The 24,121-nt window shown below is 39.0% G+C and overlaps 1 protein-coding gene across 1 annotated transcript in view; it reads left to right on the plus strand.

Moving 5' to 3' along the window:
• The first annotated feature begins 1,635 nt into the window (after positions 1–1,635).
• Positions 1,636–24,121, plus strand: part of LMBRD1 (LMBR1 domain containing 1) — a 65,491-nt gene continuing 43,005 nt past the window's right edge. The window contains exons 1-6 of the mRNA XM_085056557.1: positions 1,636–1,790; positions 2,282–2,458; positions 9,439–9,499; positions 16,137–16,234; positions 17,224–17,291; positions 22,493–22,581. Coding sequence (XP_084912683.1) covers positions 1,731–1,790; positions 2,282–2,458; positions 9,439–9,499; positions 16,137–16,234; positions 17,224–17,291; positions 22,493–22,581 — 553 coding nt within the window. The 5' untranslated portion in view covers positions 1,636–1,730. The remainder of the gene's footprint in view (positions 1,791–2,281; positions 2,459–9,438; positions 9,500–16,136; positions 16,235–17,223; positions 17,292–22,492; positions 22,582–24,121) is intronic.

A 24,121-nucleotide genomic window follows, 5' to 3' on the forward strand; every position in this document is an offset into this window, starting at 1 on the left:
CTATTGTACAATATAAATGGCCCCTCATACAAATTAAGGCTTAGCAGGGGCAAAAACCAGCCCGGGATAACAGCCCTTTCATCAATACATCTGTCAAGTCTATAAGCCCCCACAAAGTCCTTTCACTCACCTGACCTTGCACTTGGTTCACAAACACTGTTGACATCAAGAGCTCCCATCACCCCCATGGGCCTCACAGCACCTGGAAGTTCACCCCTCCTGGACTGAGCTCCCTGTGCCCAAATCAGTCTCTTCTCACAAGGCTACAAACAAACGTGTCCAAATTTCAACCTCCTCTTACTTGGCTCATGAGTATGAATTTGTTCTCACAGCAACTGGAAATGTTATCCTTAGTTTCAGGACATGAATGTGGCCACCCCTGCATGCTGACAAGTCTCTGAGCCCCTTGTACCAAGGGAGGAACCAGCAAGATTAACAAACATTTTCATGCCTTAGCTGCCTGTACACCCAGCAGACAGCCGGCACAGCACCTGCACTCCAGACAGGGCCCTAGGCTACCCACGGGCACTCCTGCAGGCAGACCCCTCTGCACCCAACCTTATGGCCTTAAGCTCAAACAGGGAACATTCAGATTAGATATTAGAAAAATGTTCACTGTTAGGGTGGTCAGGCATTGGAATAGGTTGCCCAGGGAGGTGGTGGTCACCCTCCCTGGAGGTGTGCAAGAGGTGTCTGGATCCGGCACTGGGTGATGTGGTTTAGTGGTTACAGTGGCAGTGCCAGGTGGATGGTCGGACTGGACGATATTAAAAGGTCTCTTCCAATCCTGATGATTCCATGCTTGTATGCATGCAGCACTTAGAGCAAAGCAGAGACTAAGACACGCGGCAGCACCTTGCAGATGAAGTTCTCCCACTCCCTGTGCCACCAAATCCACACTCTCAGGAGCACGAGCTCCCCAGGGCACCTCCTAACCGCACACCCCTCCGGGCCCAGGGCTGCCCTCACACCGGGCACGGCACCCGAAGCGAGGCTTCCCACCAGACCGCGACCCTGCCCGAGGTTTCGCCACAGCGCGGTCCAGGCGAGCCCGGGGCAGAGGCACCGCGGCGCGGGGATCCCGCACACCGCCCTGCACATCCCTGCGGGAGCGACCCGACCCGCCGTACACCTGCCCTGACTCCGGGCGGCTGCACGACACATCTGCAGGGAGATGGTTTAGGTACCTCTACAGCAAGAAGCAACAGCAAAAGAATTAAAAGTGCCTGATACCTCCTAGCGCACCTTTAACCTTTCCGCAAACCCCTTCGTCCCCTCCCGCTGTCCCTTAGACAAGAGTCCCCGCGGACCGAGCGCTGCCCTGCCTCTGCCTCCCGGCCCCGGGAGGAAAGGACAGGCAAACCCTTCTCGGGAGCAAGAGGTGAGGACAGCTTTTCATCACCCCGATTCCCCCTTCCCGCCCCCCGACAGCTGCGCTCTGCCACGGGACGGGGCCGGGGGACTCCCGGCTCTCGTCACTGCTGCCCCCCAGAGAAGTGCCTCTCCCCCGTCCCCAGCGAAGGCAGTCCCTGGGGGCCAAGGCCCGGCCGCCCGCCCCGGCTGAGGCTCGGTGCGGAGCGCGGGCGGGACGGAGCCGCGCTGTTTACAGCGGAGCGGCGGCGGGTGCGTGACGTCAGCCGGCGGCGGGGCGGTTGCCATGGTGACGCGATCCGCCCCGCTTTAAGCGCCGCCTCGGCAGGGCGGCCGCACTCCCGCTGACGGAAGCGAAGATGGCGGCGGCAGCGTCTGACCTGCTGACGGGATGGTGCCTCTTCGGCCTGGCGCTGCTGGTGAGAGGCGGCTCTCCCGCCCTGCGGCGGCCCCCTCGCACGTTCCTTGCCCTCCCCTCCCTTGGGCCGGCTGCTCCTCCTGTCTCGGCCGCTCGCTATTCCAGTGCTGGGCGTCCCGCCCGGTTCTCCTCCCGGTGCCCCTGAGCCTGCCCCGGCCGCCAGCGCTTCCCTGCGGCTCCCGCGGGTGCCTCGGTGGTACCGCAGAGCAGAGCCCAGAGCAAGGAGCGGGGGCTGCCTTGCCCTCCTGCCCGGCGAGCCGCGCTGCTTGTTTGTGTTTTCGCACGTTCCGTGTGTGAGCGGTGGTGTTGTTGCTCAAACTGCTCATAAGGAAAAGAGTGACTTGTGTGTGGTCAGTGTAGTGCTGGTGCTGAGTGTTCAGGTAAAAAGTGTGTTGATGGCATACCAGTCAACCATACAGGGTCTAACAACAGTACCTACTTGCTGACGGTGCTATTATACAACTCATACGTATTTTTCCCTGTATATTTCAGGCCATTCTAATTTTCTGCTGGGTTTATGTGCGCAAGTATCAGAGTCGGCGGGAAAGTGAAGTGATTTCTACCATAACAGCAATTTTTGCCTTGGCCGTTGCCCTTATCACATCAGCGCTCCTGCCAGTGGACATATTTTTGGTTTCATATATGAAAAACGAAAATGGTACATTTAAGGTATGGACTTTCAAAAATCTTAATTGCCTCCTCAAAATAAGCGCATATTTTGCAGAAAGATGCTGTTGGGTTTCCAAAGTCTTTGACACCAATGCTAATACCTTTTTTAGTAACTTGAGTTTTCTTAAGGCGGGGTACTAGTACCATGCATAAAACACTAATTTCTGGTATTTGAACTGGATTTCAGTTTTCACTTACATGTTTTCTTAGATATTATACTCATTTCCGAATGCTTGTTTTTTCTGTCATGCATAAGACTGAGTGTACTGTCCTGAAGAATTAAATTGCTCAAGTGTTGTTTTTCCAGTATATCATAATGGGTTATTGTAGAATAAAATTCGTTGCACCTTAGTTCAAAAATAGGCTGTGTTGCCCATTTGTAGTTTGGGATTATTTTAATTGTTTGTTTTGCTAGCGGAAAATTTGGTACTGAAACTTTTAACTTATAAAGATTTACTGTCCTAATCTACCTATAACATAAAGCCTGACTCAATAAGCACACTTTTAAAACAGGGAAAGCTGCAGAAACCCTTGGGGGAGGGGAATGCAGTAGTATCTCTTCTTGGCTGATAAAGCCTTAACTGAACTATAGTATTTATAAACTGTTGGGGGTTGCTGTGCAAAATGAGTTCTTAATGAGATGAGTACTTGCTATCATCTGCTCTAAGTATTACTGTAAAAGATCTTCCCCAATGCTTCAAATATTATTTTAATTTTCAAGAAGAGTTCTTGAAGGTGTTTACCTGGTGTCTTTGTGAGGACCCTTTGAGTAACAAGAGGTCAAATTGGAGAATGTTGCTAACTTGAATAACAGCTTACTTTGGTTTGGAGCCTGCCTGGATGTAGAGTAAAAGTTATGATCCTGAAACAAATGATAGAGTGGGAGAAAGGTAGATGCCTGCACACTAGACTCAGAGGCTGCATTTCCTTCCAGCCTGACTTCCAAAGGAAGACATAGGTTTTGCCAGATCTCCATACTGCTTCCAAACTAGCTTGCAGCTAATACAGTGCTTTTTGGCTGGTTTTTATATGAATGCAAGTAATGAAAAGTCTTTGGAATTGAGCTGTGATGTGATTGTCATCTCTATTGCTCAGGGGAAATACAGAATAAAGTAAGCCATTATTCAGTGTTATTCTGAAGAGTTTGTGTTTTCAGACCTTGCTTGTTTGGAATTAAAGTGGATATAGGAGATGGAAGAGACCTTTCATATGTCAGGGTTCTAGTAATTCAGTGAAAATAATAGTAATAAGAAATACACTGAGCCTGAGTACCTAGAGGAGTAACCATGATGCAACTAGATCTAGCTGAAAAATGCACATCTAGTGGGGATTAAGCAGAATTTCCTGTTGCAAAGGACATGTATTTTGCTAATGTATGCTTTCGCTGATTTGAAACAAACCTGTGAGAACAAGATATCAGAGGTGGTCATGCAGCCCCTACAATTTCTTAATTAAAGAAATATGATTACTAGAAAGAAATTTACTTAAAATACTGTTTTATCGTGGGCTAGAATTCCTTGTTAACGGCCACATGCTGTGATATGATGAGGTGGGTAGATTCTATTTAAAAATTGTACTGAGAGGAAGTTTTCATGCTTGTGGTAAAGACGTTTTCTGTAAAGCGCCTTTTTGTATAGTCTTCTGAGATTCTTTGTCCTACTTAGATCCTAATGTTTGAAGATACTTCTCATGGCTTGTTTAAATAAAATTGCTCCATACTGCCTTACCAGAAGCATTCTTCTGTGTCTTCTAAGTCTCAGCTGAATTGAATTTCTAGCTTTGCAGCAATAACATGAGATCTGTCGACATTAATGCATTTGATTTAAAAACAGGTGTTGAAATTACGGTGTAGAAATACTTATGTGGCCTTCAAAGTTAAGTGAATCTGAAATCAGTCAGAACCTGCAAACCTGTAGGTAAACACAGCTTTATTGATTTGGTAATTTCAGTTTAGAAGTAATGTACCTAGAGGTAGGAGACTGACAGCGTCTTAAAATGAGGCACATGGTGTCCTGCACAGGGCTGGAGTGGGACTCAATGATCCTCATGGGTCCGTTCCAACCCAGCATTTTTTATGATTCTCTGGGCTTCATGAATTGTTAAAGCTTTTAAAGTGTCCTGGATAACATGTGCTTCTTTCCTGCTACTGCTTCACAAGTAGGATACACTGAATTGTGTTCAGAATATTTCCTGGAGATTACTGGCCTTTCTCTGGACCATTCTTTCAAACCTGACACTTCCAACACCCTGTAACTGATGCTGCAGTCTCAAGGACTATGATTCTGGCAAGAAGCCTTTTTTGCTTCAGATGGGCAGAGTGAGTGAGTTAAGTCTTTAATCACCTCAATGACTTTTTGAGGCAGATCCAGGTAGCAGATGTGGATAATACTCTCTGTAGATAAATTAGTAGTTAATCAAAAACTGTTCCAACTGGATGATTTTAGAGCTGATGCCAAAAGAGTAGTGGCGGTTATCCAGATTCTAGGTAAACAAATTTTCTTCTGTATGTACTCTTTACCTCCCAGCTGTAATTGCAGGTATCAGTGTTAAGAGTGATGAGAAACAGGGGTGCTCAACTTGAAAGAGGTACTATGTGGACTCTGAGCTCATTTTTAATGTATCTGACCCTAGCGCCAACTTGTAGATATACAAGTTGGTTTTCTGTGAATAAGCTTGTAGCAAACTTTGGGAGAGTCATGCCATACTAATAACAGAGGTTAAATTGAAGATTTTGATGGTTCAAAGATCTCGCTGAGAATTGTACGTGTGTTTGGTGACAAATGAAGATGGTATGTGTCCTGGCTACAAGGACTGGCTAAACTATAATACCCAAGCAGAGTATCTTTCTCTGAAGGCTGTGAAAATTATGTGGCATTTTGGAGGAAGTATTGTGTAACCCTTTTCCATTGTATGTTCTGAAGTGCCTTCCTTGACAAGGGCTGTATGCTATGCCTTGGTCAGCCTTTGTTAACTTGAGGTTTTGTCCATGTCACCAGGACTGTTGAGATACTGTTTTATCCATCTTTCAATTACTACAAGTTATTCTTTATTGTAAACAAGTCGCTTGTAGCATTTGGTACATAATTGTCTCTCACCATATTTTGAGACTTACCAAATACTATCTTCCAGTTTTTATACTGGGTGAATTGAACTCGTTTGGTATGGGCAAGTTTTGCACAGTAGTTACATAGTAGAATTCACTGCAACACCTTTTCTAGAGGCTGGAGTTACTTTGATTCATAGTACTCTTAAGTAGGAAAGGAGACTTTTAGTTTTAATACTAATGAAAACTTGGGTATTAGCTTGTAAGTGAAGTCCTGATAATATTCACCAGCACCACTTTTAGCTCAAAGGTTTTTGGCTGTTAGCACTGTCACTGCTTTAGTTTGTTTCAAAGGACTTCAAATGCATCCAGTTGCATCTGAAAGCTTGTTGGACTTAAAACAAGCACATAGGAACAGAAAACCTCACCATAGCTTAAAAACGTAATATTGCTGCTGGAACCTCAGATGTCTGGGTCTGACCTACAAGTCTCATAAATATTTAAAGCATAGCTGATGCTGTCTTGCAGCAGGAAGACTGCGTGAAACAAGGATGCTCACATCATCATCCTGTCTTTTTTCCCTATATTTGTTATAGTAGGAGGCAGAGAAGGTGGTGAAACTTTGTCTTTTTGAAATGTATGGATTCTTGCTATTATATGAAGTTAAAAGCCAGTGGCATTTATTTCAGTCTGGTTAAGACTGAGTGTGTCACATGCCTTGGGTGTCGGCTGTTAAAAGCCAGTTGTCTTCTTAATGATACAGGGAGTAGCATCTGCTTAATGGGAGATTTTTTGCAGACCATTCAGTTATGGTTTTTTGCATCTTATTAGGGTGAGGGGGGTACAACGCAGTATGTAAATGCTCAGAATACAAAACCATTAGAAGTGTCCAGGGTTCTTTTTTATAAAGGTGTTAACTGAGAAGTCATTGTTCACTGAGACCATCCATCCTTCCTAAGTAAGAATTACTATTTGTGAAGTAATAATACTTGGCCAAAACATTGATGGTAGGCAGATGGGGCTGAGATGTACATGCTTCTGGGTGTTACTTTCCATCTGGCAGTCAAAATCCTGTGTCCCATTTTGGAGGTAACGTGCTGGAAGATCTGAGATGTGGATATGAAATTTCATCATATCTAACCATGCTATGACTGGTTCTCCACTCTTTTATACTGTATCTTCCTTTTGTGGGCTAAGCTTTGGGAGACTCTAATCAGAAGAATGAGTACTTCATCTACATTTGATGAAGCATCACAGATATTGAAAGCTGTAATGTTGTATAACTTTAAGCTCTATTAAGGTACATCTGCAGAGAATGGAATCTAGCTCATTGAGTTCTCATCAAACTCTTACAGGGTCCAGCAGGGTCAGTAGAAATGTCACATTTAATGGGGGCAAAAGAATGAAATTCTTGTCTGTTTCCTCACTGAAGAGTGTGGAAAGTCAGATTAACATGCAGTGGTTTCATTTGGGGAAGTTATCTGTACAGCTTAAATAGTACTGTTCTGTTGAAATATGTTAACATGAGTCACTAACTGGACAGAGTTGCTGGGAGAAGAAAGACTCTGCTCAGTGATTACTGGGGGAGCAAGTGTTCTTCATAACTGATTTTCTATGAGTATAATTATAAAATGAATCTAAGGGAGCTTTGGTTTTAGCATATAAGTAAACTCAAAGTGTCTTAAACTGCTTTTTAATATCTTTACTTACATAGCAACATTTTAGTAGCATACATGCTTTTTGCACTTGTTTTGAACATGACTTATGTTAAATACTTAAGCATAATAGTTTAATACAGGTAATCATACTCATTGCACATATCCTTGCAAGTTGTGCCTTTCCTCTCAATACAATGCACTGTTACAGGTATTTTAAAGGTGATATATGCTTCCTAAACTGCATGGAACAGAATGAAGTACAGCAGAACAGTGTAGAGTGTCTGAATTCTGCAGGTCCTAAGAGAATTTGTGGTCACATTTTGACACCTTAAATTGTTTGTTGAAGGCACTATGAATTTTCACCTTCCTAGTATATTGTGCTTCTAAGCTATTTGCTGTATATACTGTAAGCTTGGATTGTGATGGATAGAAAAGAAAAAGCCCAGATCTAGAGGCCATACAAATGAGTTGACAGCTGAATCCTGGATGTGGTAGTTGAGCAAAATCATATACCCAGCATCTTGATATGTCACCAGAGATGCTGAAACTGTCAGAGTCCTGTTACTCACTAGGTAGCAGTGCTTCTTGCTTTTGACACTTGCCTTTGAAACAGCTGATATGAACTAGTTACTGCCTTTGAGTTGCTGATGGTGAGTGTGTATGCATAATTTGCCAGTTAGAATAAAGTTTTGCTTTTTAGATTGTGTAAATGTGGGGCTTCGGCTACTGACTGAAAGCTGACGTAGTTATGATTAGCAGGAAATTGGCTTGCATTACATATTCTTCTTGTGCAGAGTAATGCAAAGTTGTGTGCTGAGGCAGATGTAAGTGATGGTGAAATGCATGCATATTTGCATTTTGACTTTGTGTAGTGTAATAAAGCAGCTCACTATTTTAATATGGTGTAATGTATGTTTCCTAGTATACTACTCTGGTCCTGTATGGGACTTAATTTGAAAAACCAAATGAAAAGCAGTTACAATGTCTGAAGTTCTACACCTTTATTGTGTTATAAATGCTTTTGTGTAGCTGAAGGAGAAGCAGTCCTGGGCAGTAAAGGCCTGTTGTATTTCCATTACTAGCTACCTCTTCCTGTACAGTGGCTGTGCCTCTTAAACTTTGGGTCTTAGTGTTGCTTTTCTTGCTTATTCTTGGTTGTTGTGCATTTTAAATGTCTCCATTGGTTATAGGAGAGACTTTTTGTCCAATAGTTACTTAGAAGCAAATAATGCAAGCAGTCCAGTTCAGTCTTTGTTTTCCCTTAGGCAAAATTAAAGTAAGCATTTTCTAATTTTTAACAAGAGGAAATTTTAATGTTCTGTATACATTCTTTGCTTAATGCAATCAAATTATTTTGTGGTGTATTTTAATGCAAATGCCTAGAAATTTCTTAGTTAAAATGCTTTCAGGTGTGAGCCTGACAGTCTTCAAAGATTGGGTTTATTGTGTACCTGACAGATACTTCAGGTGCTGCTCCTGCCCCTTCTGCTGAAATATTTTTCATCCTTTTTGCTGATTAGATGTCAAAATAGATGTATACTTTTCCACTCAAATTCCAGGTGGATGATAATCTAATTTAGTTCATGCAGTGACTTTTAAAAACTTAATGTAAAGTGACCTACTGGCAGCCTTATTATAGTAATAAAAAGGATGGTGATGTTGATTTTCTGAGAAGGTAGAAAAAGTTTTTATGGTATGTCATCAAGCCCATATTCCAGAAGACTTCATGCAGTTCTGAAAAAACTGATAAAGCAAGTGCTGAAGTGTCTTTGTGTCTTATGGTAGATTTAGCTAAAAAGAAATTTATGGTGAGGTTGATGGTTCTCTGGAACAGATTGCCCAGAGGAGTTGTGGATTCCCATCACTGGAAGCATTCCAAGATCAGGTTGAATGGGGCTTTGAGGAACCTGACCTAGTGAAAGGTGTTCCTGCCTGTGGCAGGGTGGTCTGGGTGGTCTTTGAAGGTCCCTTTCAACCCAAATTGTTCTACAATTATCTTCAGACACTCTTGTTAAGATACTGTTGGAATTAGCAGAACATATGTGGGAGCTGCCAAAATTACTTAATGTTCTTTTGGGTGTAAACTCTTCCTTTTATGAAGCTGTCCTACGCTTATTTCTGTTTGCCCAGTGATTTTTCACTGTTCCTAGCACTCTAGCATGTAACTCTTTTGAAGTAGCTTTTTTATCTCTCTCCCTCTATTTATGTTCTTTAATGATAGATTCTTGTGTAGTCTTTTATTTCACTTGACAATAAATGCTTCTATCCTTTATTGCTAGGTCTGGGCTGATGCTAATGTTTCAAGGCAAATTGAAGACACTGTACTTTATGGATATTACAGTAAGTATTTTAACATTTTTTTTTCAAGTAATAGAACCTTTAAGTGAAGGCATAAAGTTTTTAGAGGTCATATTGGATTATCCCTTTCTGGTTAAACATGAGTCTTATACTTGGTGCCCTTCAGAGAACACAATTTATCTTCAAGAGCCCCCTAAAAATGCAAATAGACTGAAGGCCAGTTCATGAAAAGGCTAATGGTTTCTTTTATATAATCTATGGTTAGCATGTTTCCTGTGTGTGTATTTTGTGGTCCCTTGAGGGAAACACAGTTTTGCTGTGACTTTTATGGCACTTAAGTTATGCAGCAGTGTGGAACTTGGCTACCGTGTGAAGAGTTCATGCACCTATGAGTGTAACTCTTTTAAGGGCTCAGATTCAGCAGCTACCATGTTCCAAGTAACAGTTACTGTGAATGCGCATAAAGTTGATTCAAGAGCAGTAATCCTAAATAGAACTGAAATTAAAAAAAAGACAGAAATAAAAACTTTGGTTCACCAAACCTCTGCATAGTCTTAGGTAGCTTTTTAGTTGTCCTTATGAAACTTATGAAAAGTTTTACTACTAATGGGTATATGTAAGAGGTAGCTACAGAAGAGTGCTCAGCATGGTTTGAGTGAAATGCTTGTCTCAATTAATGATGCAAACTCAGAGATAGTTACCTGCTTTTGGTCACTTTTCCTAAGACTTGAAGTTTTTCTCTTAGAATATTATGGCTCCTTTGAATATATTTTTTTAGATCAGGAAGTGGTTTTAAATAGTGGACTTTTCTAAATTACAGCACATTCATTGCCTGCTAGTGATAGTGACAAACTAGAACAGGCTTCACTTAGCATGAAAATGCATAAAGTCAGAAGTATTAAATTTCTGTTTTCAAAAAGGAACTTTTACCATAGATTCTTCCCTATATAGTAGTGGAATTGCCTTGTACTTGCTTTCTACTCTTTGTAGTTTGCCAAGGTCTTATTTAACAGACCAAGTATTTTATAACTCGTAAGGTGGAACAGTCTTCAAGCTCTTCTGTGGACCATTTGCTATAGATTTGTGAGACTGATGAATTTCTGTAAGATGTTTTGGGCTAGTTGAATGTGTTGGTGAATTTTAAACTAATTTTTGCAATAAATTTAAACTTAAAAATGGAAACCTGCTTTTTTTTTTGTTTTGGCCTGTCTGGACAGGTCTACTTGAAATATTGTAGGACAAATGCCTTATTTCATAGCATATCCTCCAGATGGTGTTAGAGATTTAAAGATGGTTTTAAAAGCATTTTTCTCTTGTCATCTTAATTTGAGCAGATACACTTTTGCATAACTAGTTTATAACTAGAGTTACATTAATGTGAACAATAATCCTAACTTATTTTTCAAAAGTCTCCATCAGTCATATGTAAAACCACAATTTAATGCCTCTCCTGCATCTAGTACCCTGCTGTTGTTGCACAGCAGAATGGCATAACAACTGAGAAGGAAGAAGTTAAACAACTCTTCTATTGTAATGCTACTCCATTTTTTTCTATCTTAGGAAAGTATTTGATTTCTTTTTATTTTTTTAAACAAGCAGGATGAGCAAAAGTGATGTAGCCTTTTTATTTAAGAACGTGAATACCAGTATTTTCTTATCTCTCCTGAAATGGAGAGAGAACTGTATAGATCTTACCTGACTCATGTAGCTGGAGTGACAACTTACAGTATTAATTTGTACACTTAGGTAGTTGTCCTTTAATCCAAGTCACTTGTAATTGTAACAAGAGTTTGGAGACTGTGATTTAACTGATGTTTTAGAATATTAATCATTACTTTGCTTCTTGGATTGTTTTTTACTAATAAAGCTGTAACTAAAAATAGAAAACCTATTTTGTTTTTTCTGGAGTTGTTAGCTTCCACAAAAAATGTTCTGTTTCTCATACCCACTTGATTTCTTGACTAGACTCATACAAAAGTAGAATCAGTTTCTCTTGGTACAATGGTGAATGAGGTACCTTTCAGAGTGAAGCTTGAAATAACTGTATGTTGAAGTGGGATTTCAGTAGCCTAAAAGCTTTTCTTAGGAAAACAATCTAATTGCTTTGAAGCTATAGTGGCTTAGTGTATTTCTTCTAAATCCAACTGTAATAGAACATGCCTCACAGTACTTTAGTGATTGAACAATGGTCAGTGGTTGGCAAATGCTCTAAGAAGGCATGTCAGTTTGTTCGGAAGGAAAACTTTCCAGAAAGGGTTGGAAACTGTCCAACACAGCTTGCTTTGTACCACAAAAAATGAGGTTGAAACAATTGCCAGTAACCTGGAGTGTGTTTTGTAGCTCTTCTGCTAGTGAGTACTATCTGTCAGAGTCATCTTGATGTTCAGTGTCTTTTGATGAAATTTTGTGAATGGTGAAAGGATGTTATTGGTAGATTCTAATCTTTTGATAGACCAAGATCTTGAGCTGCATGTATTAGTGGCTCCCAACTACAGTGTGGCAAGGACTGTGCTAAATTGTATGTGATCTCTTCATATGTACTCTAAAGTCTATGCTAAAATTTAGATTTTTGATTTCCTTTTTAAGTCAGCAGTAGTATGGTGATTGCTAGGTTAAAGTTTCTAAGTAAGAATTTATCCAGAAGGGTAAGTGGTATTACTTGGATGATTTTTACATGGAGTTATGTCTGCTTGCTGTAAGTGTTTGATTAGTCATTGACACTGAGCCATTGACACAAGAATTTGGGCTTCTAGGAATTAAGTGCAAGTCAAATGTGACTTCATGTTTTCATGGTCTGGTTCTAGGAGAAGCCATTCTAAATACTGTGAGAGGTCCATAGCTATACTTGACAAATACTGTGGAGTTAGATCTACTGAGACACTCCCCTAATTAGCGTAATTTTTCTGGAAGGAATGTGCCAGAATGTAAATTAAAAGTCTGTCAGCATTGAAACTTACTGTGGTGAACTGCTTCAAACAAGTGTCTTACTAGAATTTCACTACTTTTTTGTATTCCTTAACTTCCACTTGGGAATACAACATATGTTCTTCCAGTCTTGAGAAAAACTTACTTTAAAACATTTTTCATGGGTTGTAAGAATAATATGTTTGGGAAGAAACACTGATAAGTTTCTTGAAGTAGCTTGTGACTTCTCAGGGGAAAAAGTGAGGGAGTATGTAACAAATAATTATTTTAAGCAACTTAGTAATTTTGATGTTATGTAATGCACTAGTATATGATACCATCTGGAAAAGCAAATAAGTTGTGTGATGTAAAAGACTTCTGATCATATAATATTCTTGAGCCTCCTATAGTCTCTTAAAGGGATTTGAGGGAATATTGATTTTGGATACTCAGTTTGAAACCTTTCCAGTTCTTCTAAAAGAAAAACAAAAAAATCCAACAAGTCAAAACATGATAATGGGACCATTGCTATTATTACTTGAAGACTACTGTGAGGTGTAGCTTTCTCACCCTTAAGGTATCTTTGTATTGATATGGTGCAAATCAACAGAATGAAAAACTTGAGATAAAAAATGTCTCTAAGGAACAACATTACAACAGACAAACCTTATGAAGGAGTTCTTCCTGAAAGTGCCTTAGACTTGGACAGGAATCACTGTTGTACTGGCCATATAGTGAAGCATTCTTCCAGTGGTAATGCTTCAAGCTTCTGATACAACCCAGAAAAATGTTTTGAAACAAAAGTTGAACCAGCTGAGACAATGTGTTATGCCACAAGGTCACAGGGGAGTTAGGGGAAAGGGAATATCTGTCACTTCATTGACTGGCTGGTTGCTGTTGCAAGACCTTCACTTTTGAAAGTTAGCTTTTCAGGGAATAAAAAGCCCTTTTATTGGGTAGGACAGCAGGCAGTTGGAGGCTTGCCCTCAGGTAACTAAGTTGTATGGGCTGATGAAAGGTGCTGCATTTCCTTTTTCATAAATTCTGAAAATTAAAATTCAAAAACCAAATGATTAGTTTCCTGTCTTGTTGATAGGAACTTGGGCAAATCTGCTGAAGTTACACAGAACCATAGAATATGCTGAGTTGGAAAGGACCTATCAGGATCCTCAAGTCCAACTCCTGGCCCTGAGTAGGACACCCAAAAAATCAGACCATGTGCCTGAGAGAATTGTCCTGAGAACACTTTTTGAACTGTCAGGCTTGGTGCTGTGACCACTTCCCTGGGGAGCCTGTTCCAGTGCCCAGCCATCCTCTGGGTGAAGAACCTTTGCCTAATATCCAGCCTAAACCTTGCCTGACACAACTTCAGGCCATTCCCTCAGGCCCTGTCCCTGCTCATCACAGAGAAGAGATCAGTGTTTGCCTCTCCTCTTCCCCTCTTGAGGAAGTTGTAACTGCAATGAGGTCTCCCCTCAGTCTCCTCTTCTCCAGCCTGAGCAGACTGAGTGACCTCAGCCACTCCTCATCTGGTTTCTGTAGTATAATAGCAAACACAATCTTTTGCTTCAGCTATGTGAGTTATAAATCTAATTTTCCATTCTAACTAAAAAAATCCTCACAGGCAATTTAAAAACACTTGATTTATAAACAAAAATGTCTGTCTTGGAATGATTTGCTTGGGAAAAGCAAATCTGAAGCTGCCTTTTTTCTCTGCTTGTCCTGTAAAATTACTATGGTAACCAAGTTTTTCAACAGAGAAATAGCAGAGCTTTTGCAGTTGGAAGTGTAGATTGGAGTTTATTCTACTGCATGTATATAATACTGTATGCAATACTTGAAGATCTGTTTAATGTATGATTCCGTAGTAGTTTAGTGGTGACAGATAACGTATTTAAAGGTTGGATCTTGCAGGGTTTTTCCAACCTTAATGATTCTGTCTAGAGAAATTTATGCATAGAGTTTGTAGGTAGTCTCATTAATCTATGTGTTTCTTCCTTCTTCCTTGGAAGAAACATGGATCACAGTGCCATTATGTAATGAACTGAGGGCATACCTCATGAGTAAGGTATGCTGAATTTAGTGCAGTATAACTTGTAAGTGAGGATGTTTCTGTGCTTGTGGTGACCTCTATGGGCTGATTATTCTGATCTTGGATTAATGATATATGTAACTTGCCTAATTTTCTGGCCCATTGCAGTGTGGATTTAGGACTAGGCTAAAAAAATGGATTATAGATCCAAGAGTCTTGATTTCTCAAGCATTCACAGTATTGTAGTATGACTACTCTGGAATGTCTAGGAAGGCTGCTTTTTAGAGTTTGAAATTTCAAGGTGTTTTACAGCCCTAAATGTTATGATCTTGGCAAATGTGAGAGTTCATGAACTGAGAACTTCTTTCTCTGTTACCATACTAACTCAGCACTCTAAACAGCAGATACCTTTAACACCTTGAAATATTTTTCCAAAGAATGAATTCTTTAGATAAAATTACTGATTCATGTTTAGTTTCCAGGTGTTGATACTTTATTTAGCCTCTATACCAACTGCAGTAAAAAATGCTGAGGTAGATTTCTTTGGAGCATGTGGGCACTGTAAGGAGTGCACTAGCCATGATAAGAGGGTACTAACTTAAGTCGGGAATAAATATATTCATGGAAAGGTGTTAAGTCGTGTAAAATGAGGCAAAGATGAGAAATAGCCAAAGATCACTGGACTTATGTGGTCTTGAGTATTTTTCCTTACTCCTTCAAAGGTGTGATTTTTTGCTGACACAAGCAGTCTTGGTTGTGTACCACTTCTAACATTTCTGGTAAACTGTTGCAGGATATTATTCTTGTGGGGTGCAAGTGCTGTAACATACTGCTTCACAGTTTTAAGTTTCCTAATGGATTTCTGAAATGTTCATAGTATAAGATAATTTAAAGTATTAAAACATTTTCCTAAACAGTCATGCTCTAAAGCATGTTTAACTTATAATAGAGAGCTGAAGGTGTAAACTTGAAATTTTCTACCTGAAATTGTTTTTTTTTCTCTTCATACCACTGGCTAATCAGTCCAATTGATTTTGACCAGCTCTTAATGTCTTCAAAACATGACAGTCAGTATTTGTAGAGACATGTGCTAGACCTTTCACTTTGTTATGATTCACCTGTGCATCAAAGTGACATGACAGTGTGACTGTTTTGGTTTAGTGGCTACTCAGTTAAATACCTGTTGCAATCTCCAGTTAGTCCTTCCTCTGTAAAGGGAGTGTGAAGTGATGATACTACATTGCTACAGCTTGTTTTGTTTTGTGAGTTGATGTTATCAGTTAACAACAATGCCTTTCATCCATACTTACATTAATAGCAGAATCTGAAAATTAGTCCAGTGAACAAAATAGCTTTAAATTTGTTTCATTTTATATATACATTTGTATGAACAACCTGTTATTGGGTGGCTTAGTTTGCTTTTATTCACTATTCTTTAAGCTAGTGTGCTAATATTGTATATCACCTGCATACAGTTGATTATTTTTAGTCTTTTGTTATTGCTGAATTGAAGATGAATCTGACATCCTTTGTCCGAAAGGTTTAACTTTATCAAGTCCGTTGGAGTTCACGAAACAGTTATAGTCTGTGTGCTGGCTAATGAATTTTACTAAATATTCAGTGCTTGAAATTAAGAGCTAGAAGGAAAGGAAATGAATGTTTTACTCTATTCCTTGAATTACGATGCAGTAAATGAAGTGCCAATGTAACTGTCTCTTCATTTAATTACATTTTTCCTCCTAGCTCTGTACTCGATCATTCTGTTCTGCGTCTTTCTGTGGATTCCGTTTGTCTACTTCTATTATGAGGAGAAGGAAGAAGATGATGGCAACACATGCTCAGTAAGTTTACTCTAGCAAATGCACCAAACAATGAAAAGACAAATGAATACAGGCCAAAAATGAAAGCAAGAATTGTTTTACTTAAATACTACAATGTTAATACAAATTCCATGTCTATTACTATAGTTCCTTAAAAGTCTTGGAGCAGCCCTTAGTAAGACATAGTCTGACATTGTCTGGTGTAAGTGCTGTGGTCTCACATGAAATGACACTTTAGTGAGATAAGTAATTAATAGTTGCATTTTCATGAATTCTTTAAACTTTCTAGAAATTCTTTTGAGCAAGATTTCATATACAGGAAGCTCAAACTTCTTATGTGAGACTTTCCTTAGACTAGAAAACATATATTGACAGCTTTTAAAGTTGAGAATAGGAAGATGGGTCTGATTCTTAAATAGATGCTCAAGTTTAGTGTCTTTCTATTGTAGAGTTTACATTTTTTCTTGAAGTAGGCAGTAGTGAGTCACACGAAGCTAACACCTGTGTACTTCTGTTATACACTGACTTGTGAGACCTTCCATGGAATATAGTAAATGCATGCCAGTCAAGTGTTACTTCTCAAATGAAAATACTCAAATGAAGATTCTAAAGAATCTTTTAATCATTGGTTGTGATTGTTTTCCCTTCTATTTAGTTGTAATCTTAGCATGAGAAGACTTTTAATAACAGTTATAATATAAAGTATTAGTAATAAATATTTTCTGTGAGTGTATTTGCACTGAACAAATATATCCAGGCTTCCAGCCACAGCTGCTCAAATGCATAGCTTATGATTGAAGCATAACTCCATGTTATTGTTCACAGTTCTCAAGCTACGAGGCTCTTCAAGAACATACATTTACAACATATGTAAAACTACTCATGCATTTCATTGAGTATTTTGTAGAATACCTGCTATGCTAAGTATTCTTTTTCATAGTTTGCACAAGTCCCTTGAAATTTCTTTTATGTATTTTAGCCAATGTATTAACTTTCTCTTTAATTTACAGCAGATTAAAACTGCACTCAAATACACTCTGGGATTCATCATGGTTTGTGCAGTTCTTCTCTTAATTGGGTAAGTATTTGTACTGAGCACTGTTTTATGCAAGATATATTTATCAGAGTTTTGCTCTGTGCTTCTAAGGGGTAAATTATGATGCACTCCATCTGTATAATCTGCATTAGCTTAATCACTAATAGGGTTTAAGTATCCTGAGGATTAGGTACCTGAAAAGTAAGAGCTTAACTGGAAACTAAAATGGTTTTCTTCATTGTGGAGGTACTTATGCTTCCAAGTTGACTGAATGTGCAGTGTGAATTAAAATCAAGGACATAATGGCTTTGACACAAGTACATTAATGCTTCAGTGTAAAACAGACAGTAAAAAATTTGTCATCATCCCTGTTCATCAAATAGGTTTTTGCCTTTCTCAAATGCTTTTTCTGAAATGCACATTGCAAAACAGGAAAATGATTAGATCTTATGTGCTTGTACTTTGCTAAATGGAAATGTTGTCTGAAGGATCTAAGAGTAGTCTGGGGTTATGCTGGACATAATTGTGCCTTGTATGATAAAGGTTTTGCTGGCATTTGTTTAAAAGGCAAATATTGCTGAAGTGAATAACCTGTTTGCAGCAAGTGCAGTTTTCTGACACTCCAAGCAGTAGTGGAAAATTGATTTTGGATCACTGTTAAGCATGATGTGCACACCAATACTGAATGTTTCTAATGTCTGCTGTGTCATAAGCTTTTTAGCGTTTTGACTGCAGCAATAAAATTGGTAAAAATTACAAAATGTATGCTAAAATTATCTATATCAAAGTACTGGAGTGTGACGTAGAAACTAGAGTGAAATTAATGCTTCCAATTTTATACCATTTTATTGGAATATTGTTTTAGTTTTGGTCAAAGTTAAAGATGCATTTCTAACAAGTCTCTTGTCCTTTTAAGTGAAAGTAAGGTATTTGCTCTTATTAGAAATTGAAGGAATTTGTTACCTTAATCATGGTCTTGAAATATAACTAAAATTTCTGGCAAAAGCTGTTTCTGACAATTTGCTCACATCATAGGTATAGATAGATGTATAATATATCCAGTTTAGAAATTTTGGTAGTGTCTCTAGTAGGTGTCAGCTGAATCCTCAGTAGCTCTAAGCATTGTTCCTCTCTCCTAGTAAGACAGAACTTGGTTCTTGACTCCCTAATTGTCCTCTGTGCTGTTAGGCTTATTCTTTAAATCTTCACAGCTTGTAAATTGCAGTGGCTTAGACCACTCCCTTTGATACTTTGCCATATGACAGTGAGACTGACTTGTAACTCAGAGCTGTAGTACTTAGCCACTTGCCTTTGGACTAAGTGACTGAACAGTGGTTCCCCAGAGGTACGGACTTGAAACCCATTGGTAAACAGCAGGAGTTTGTTTTCCAGTTGGAACAATTTTACTGCTATTATACATGAGGTTACTTGCACACTTTTAAGCTGGTAATAATTAAATTGTGGCAACATCCTAATGCCCTCAGAATTAAGCATTCTTGCTATCGATGATGCTGCTAGAGAAAAAGGTAATTCTTGTATTTCCCTTTTAAGTGAGACTGCAAGAATCCCTTCAAGGCGAAAAGGTTCAGTTTCAGAGGCAGCTGAGGTGACTCTGCTGAAGAAAAAATTGAATTCTATTTCTAGTTTAGTTACATATATATTAAGTAGCATGTGTCTCAGTGTTTATGTTCATGCTTTTTTCTGGAGAAGTTGTCTGTCAGAGTTTGTTTTTAATGGCAAGTGTAGGGAGTGGCCATTGAAGTCCCAGTGTGATAGGAGACATTAAAAATATTGGAGCTGAAGCTTCTTTATGAGTGGTTTGACTGAATGTGGTAGTGAAGACCAGTCTTGCAGTAGCAGGGAATTCTCTCACTGGTGATCAGGATCAGAGCAACGTTAGAATAGAGTGGAATTTCATGTACTGGGTTTGACTCTAGGTGGCTAGGCTTAATGGACTAGAATATTCCTGCACACAGGTTAAAAGAGTGAGAGGAGTTGGAATATTGCCTCTTAAGTGCCTAACAAATAGTCTTTCTTCCTTTGCTTATGTGACTAGTGTCTCATAGCCAGACAGCCTGCTCTGATTGGTTTAGTAAGCAATCTGTGTAATTAAAACAGGTCAATAAATAGCTTTAAAGGTCTGCATAAAAAGATTTTGCCTTTTCCCTGGTCAGCAGTCCTAAAATCAATTGTAAAAGCTGTATTAAGCTCAAAGTTTGAGTGTCTTATTCTTACCAGGATGTTGACCTTGCTCCACTAGACATCTCTGTGACTGTTTTGGGAAACAAATCTGTTTTGTGCCACATGATCTTGGAGGTTTTTCTAAATTGATAGCACAGCTCAGTGAGCAGGATGTTATTCCCAAATTGTTATCTGGAGTAGTGTTTGCACCTCGTACTTTGTCTGTTACAAAACAGTTGTCTGGCAAAAATGTGCGTATCTGTAACACTTAAATCCTCTGCACACAAACAACTTGATACAGAGTACCATTAAGAGCAAAGTATAGGGCAAATTTTTATTGGGATACTCAAACTCATTTCTACGTGTCGTACCTTTCCCTTCTCATAAGTTACCTACTTTCTTTGTACTTTGTCTAATTTTCATGTACTTGTCAAGGGGCTTGAGGTGCTGCAGTCTACATTAAGGCACCCTTATACAACAGTCTGGTATGAAACAAAAATATTTGTTTTGGAGGCTAATGTATGTTTGGTTCCAAAATGAGTGCTACTGTGACTGTCAGTGTTTAGATTAAACTGGTTACCTTAAATTATCTAGGACCTTTAGCTCTTAAAGCTATGAATATGTCTAATTATTGTATGAGTAGTTATTCAAATTTTATCTAAGCAGAACTCACTTAAGGAAATGAGTCTAAATGTGTTATATTGGAAAATAATTTCCTAAGGATGACAGTTAATGACATTCTTTAATTTAAGGATCAAACTTTACCCATCTGTACCTGTGTTAGTAGCCCTGCCAAGAGTGAATAGTTTTAAACTGCTTGTCTTGCATTCACTTTCCTTGTTCTGCAGACTAGATATTGATCTAGATTTTAATCATAATATACCCAGGATGTGTTTTTAACAGCATAGCAGTTTGCTTCTATTTTTTAAATTACCACAGTTAATAATTTGATTGTTGTCCAGAGTTCCAAGCATCAGACATCACAGCTGAGCTGTTTTGTTTGCCTGGATTACCTAAATCTTCAGCTAGAGCTGCAAACCTCTGCACTAGTATTTTTACTCTATTCAGTCACTGTATTACATCACAGTGATGACAGGTAAATGGAGGTATTTGGTGTGGAAACCTCTCATTCTGTTGATGACTGCTATGACCCCCAGGCTGCATTGACCATATATTCAACAAAGCAAAATAGTCAAGGCTTTTGTCAAATTTCTTCTTGCTTACTGTTCAAGAATAAGCCTAAACTGTGTGCTGTGCTGATGCAATGGATAGGCTGTGTTTTGGAGATCCTTTGGGAGTGTGGACTGGGTGCAGGTCTGTGAATGGCTAGGCTTACTAACTGTCTGTTTAAGTGGTTAGTAGCCCTCTGACTAGTTTGCTACTAGTTGAGGCACCTGTTTAGAAGGGGAAATAAGACTTCTGCTTGCTTGGGACTAAAGTGTGTAAATTTATAACTCCTGGGTTCCTTTCTGGGGCCTTTGGTGCATGGAATTTGAGCAGGAGCAGAATCAGATGTCCATTTCCTTCAGTCAAGGTTTATCTGAGTACTAATTTAAAAGTATAATGTATACAGTGGCTCCTGCTCTGATTAGTGTCCTTTGACATGCTGGTTGTAGGTAGTCATAGCAGAGGAAGAAAAGCAAGGAACTTAAAAATATCCTAAAATGTTCTTCCATCTTGTTTGTTTCCTGCATGTAGTCCAGGAATAGAAAATCCATAGTGGTGCTAAAATAAAAAGGACTTGAGCTCACTTATGTTCTCATAGTCTCCTCTTTTAACTATTTTTAGCAAATAAACCTGCAGTTTTTTCTTTCTATCATTTGTTAGTAGAAATGTCACCCAAGTTGCATTAAATACCTAAGTCTTCATTTTGTCTAGGTGCTGCTTTACAGAAAGAATTGCTACTACAGGCAGATTCAAGAACTAAATTTGAAGTTAACAAGCCTGTGTGAACTTAAGCAAGTGCTAGCCCTTCATCTGCCTCTTGCACAGTTAAGAAGCTTCTTTAAGAAATTAAAATCTCCACTTTTAAAATGTCAACTTTTATTTTTGGCAGAGTATCAGATTGGTTTTGATGTGATAAGTGCACACAGTTGGTTTAGCCCTAACCTTTGAAACATAAGCATATATTTTGTACTTAGTTTGAGACTGCTCCTGGAGTATGCATATTTGTTTGGGACTTGAAGCTGGGATCTAATTATGTAGTCTTTGTTGTACAAGTCTGAATGATATTTGTGAGCAGTCTTTATGGACTTTGGTTTGAGTTCTTTCAATCTTTGCCTGAAGTGTTTCCCTTCAAATCTGGCTTCCTTATGACTTGTAGGCATTCTATTTCACGTCTCAAAGCTATGGTTTCAGTCTTTTTTTTGGTACGGAGGTACTGTTTTTCCAGCTATTACAAACTGAGCTGTTTTGTCTGTAGAGGTGCTGAAGAGTTACTCTTATTAGTTGACTTTAGATGGTGAGACTAACACCAGGAAGCTTTCAGCTAAGAGACTGCTCTACCTGACATTGTTCTCTGAGCATTCTTTGCTAGTCTGCTTACTGGAAGAACAAAAATACTTAATGAATTTCTCTGCAGCTCAGTTCTCTGGGTCAACTACAGAACAAAGAATGCAATGCAGGAAGTGTGTTATATTAGTTGGAAGATAAACATGTCATTTCACATTTTAATGCTTGTTTTGGAAATCACTAATTTTGGCTTTCAGAAGTGTATATTTATAAGAGAATTTGTCTCAATTGATGCTTAAAGTTTATTTGCTCCTCTGCATATGAATCAGGATAGTAAATCATATTACTACATCTTTTAATGATACTTGCATATAGGGTTCTTACCTCTTTTAGGACAGGTAAATGGAAAATCACTTGTTCAATGACCTCAGACCTGACTCTACACCCTTGTTCATGTACTCTGCTTATCTAAATGCAGCTTTTGAGGAGAATGTAAATAAAATGAAACACTGTCTCTTCAGGAATGAATGGATTTCTGTTTTCTTAATTTGGAAGTAAAAATTTTTATATTTGACTAATTAGGGTAAGAAAGATACTTTCTCTTATTACAGTGCTTTTGTTCCTTTGGATATTCCCAACAAGAAGAACTCCACAGAGTGGGAGAAAGTGAAGCTCCTGTTCGAAGAATTTGGAAGTAGTCGTAAGTTTGAGATCTGTTTTGAACTTTGCATGAGTTGCTACGAACTTCTGTCACTTGTTCATTGACTGAACATAATTAACTTTTTTGGTGACAGTTTTCTAACTTTTCACTCACTGCTTACCTACAGTAAGTCTTTGTAATAAGAGTATTCTTCCTGTTCAGAGAAAAGAAAATTAGAGCTATCTTGAAAGCACTGCCAGCATCTCCTCTCTGTACTTTAAATACAGTCCCCATTTGACAGCACGGACTCCAGTGTTGTGTCCTCTGATATTTATGGTGAGGAGGGGAGGGTACTTCTTTCTCTAGTCTTCATTTAACACAGCTCTTAAATGCTATTTGGATGAAGTTCACTGTCTCTTAGGGTATGGTGAGTGTGCATCATGTTGTGTGACATTGTTCAGTCATTTACCTAATGAAATGCAGTACTGCTGCTCACTGTAAGAATGAGACAAGTGAGTGGTTTTGTTAATTTAGACAGGAAAATCCTGTGGGTGTTACAACTTCTTCTTTGCTCTCCTAGTGCTGACCTCTTCTAAATTTGTTGTTTGCATTTGTTATACTTTATGCTAGGGATGTAAAAAATTGTTGTGAAGGCCAAACTCCATGAAACAGTATTTAACACTTAGCTGATGTAGTTCATGTGCTTCACCAGGGTACGTTTTCAGGGCAAAGGTGTGAACGACGTGTTTTTTATAGGTGAGCTAAGACAGACTTGATGTCACTTTTCAAATGTATTCAAAAAAGGGTAACTAAAAGTAGTCTAAACAAACATTCATCCCAATGCCTAAGTACTCCATTATTTTGTGCCTTATGCTTGATCAGAGTATTGGTTTCTGTGTGAATGTTTTAGGATATATTCATGCAAGCCTTTGTCAAGTCATATTCTCCATTATTCTCAGAATTCTGTACTGACTAAAAGTTCCCTGCAATGACATACACCAAACACTGACAGAGCTGTCTTACCCCTTCAGGGCGCATCAATTTTGTGCACAGTTTGCTTAAGTATTCTCTTAACCTTGTCCTCTTCTGCCAAGAGTACATATTCCTTCCAGCATTACTCCCTGAGCTCTGTAGTCTGGGTTTCCTGAAGTCTGGTCTTGCTAGTAAAAGACTAAGGCAAAGAAAGCATTCAGTACCTCAGACTTTCTATGGAAAAATCCTGTCTCACCAGGTCCCCTGCCTCACTCAGCAAAAGGCACCTATTTTGCATCTTCTTCCTCTTGCCACTGAAATACTCAAAACTTTTCTTGTTTGGTTTGACATCCTTGCAGAGTCTCTAATTATAATGTGCTCTGTGCTGTAATCTGTGCTTGTAAGCATACGAGCTGGGGAGGACAATTCCATAGCTTATTAAATGTTTTGGTTGTCTACTCGATGTTTTTTTCTTTGCAAATATTGTAATAGCATAGGAAAAAATGTTTCTTAAACTGTCTATGCAGGTAGTGATAGCCGTTGAGCTGCGATGTAAGCTAATTTTTCCAGGCCACCTTGATATGACTGTAACAAAGTATTTGGCTCTGTACCTGTTTTTGCTGTGTAG

This window comes from Lichenostomus cassidix, chromosome 3, assembly GCF_008360975.1.
Source record: "Lichenostomus cassidix isolate B80296 chromosome 3, HeHo_3.0, whole genome shotgun sequence".
NCBI classification, from domain to species: domain Eukaryota; kingdom Metazoa; phylum Chordata; class Aves; order Passeriformes; family Meliphagidae; genus Lichenostomus; species Lichenostomus cassidix.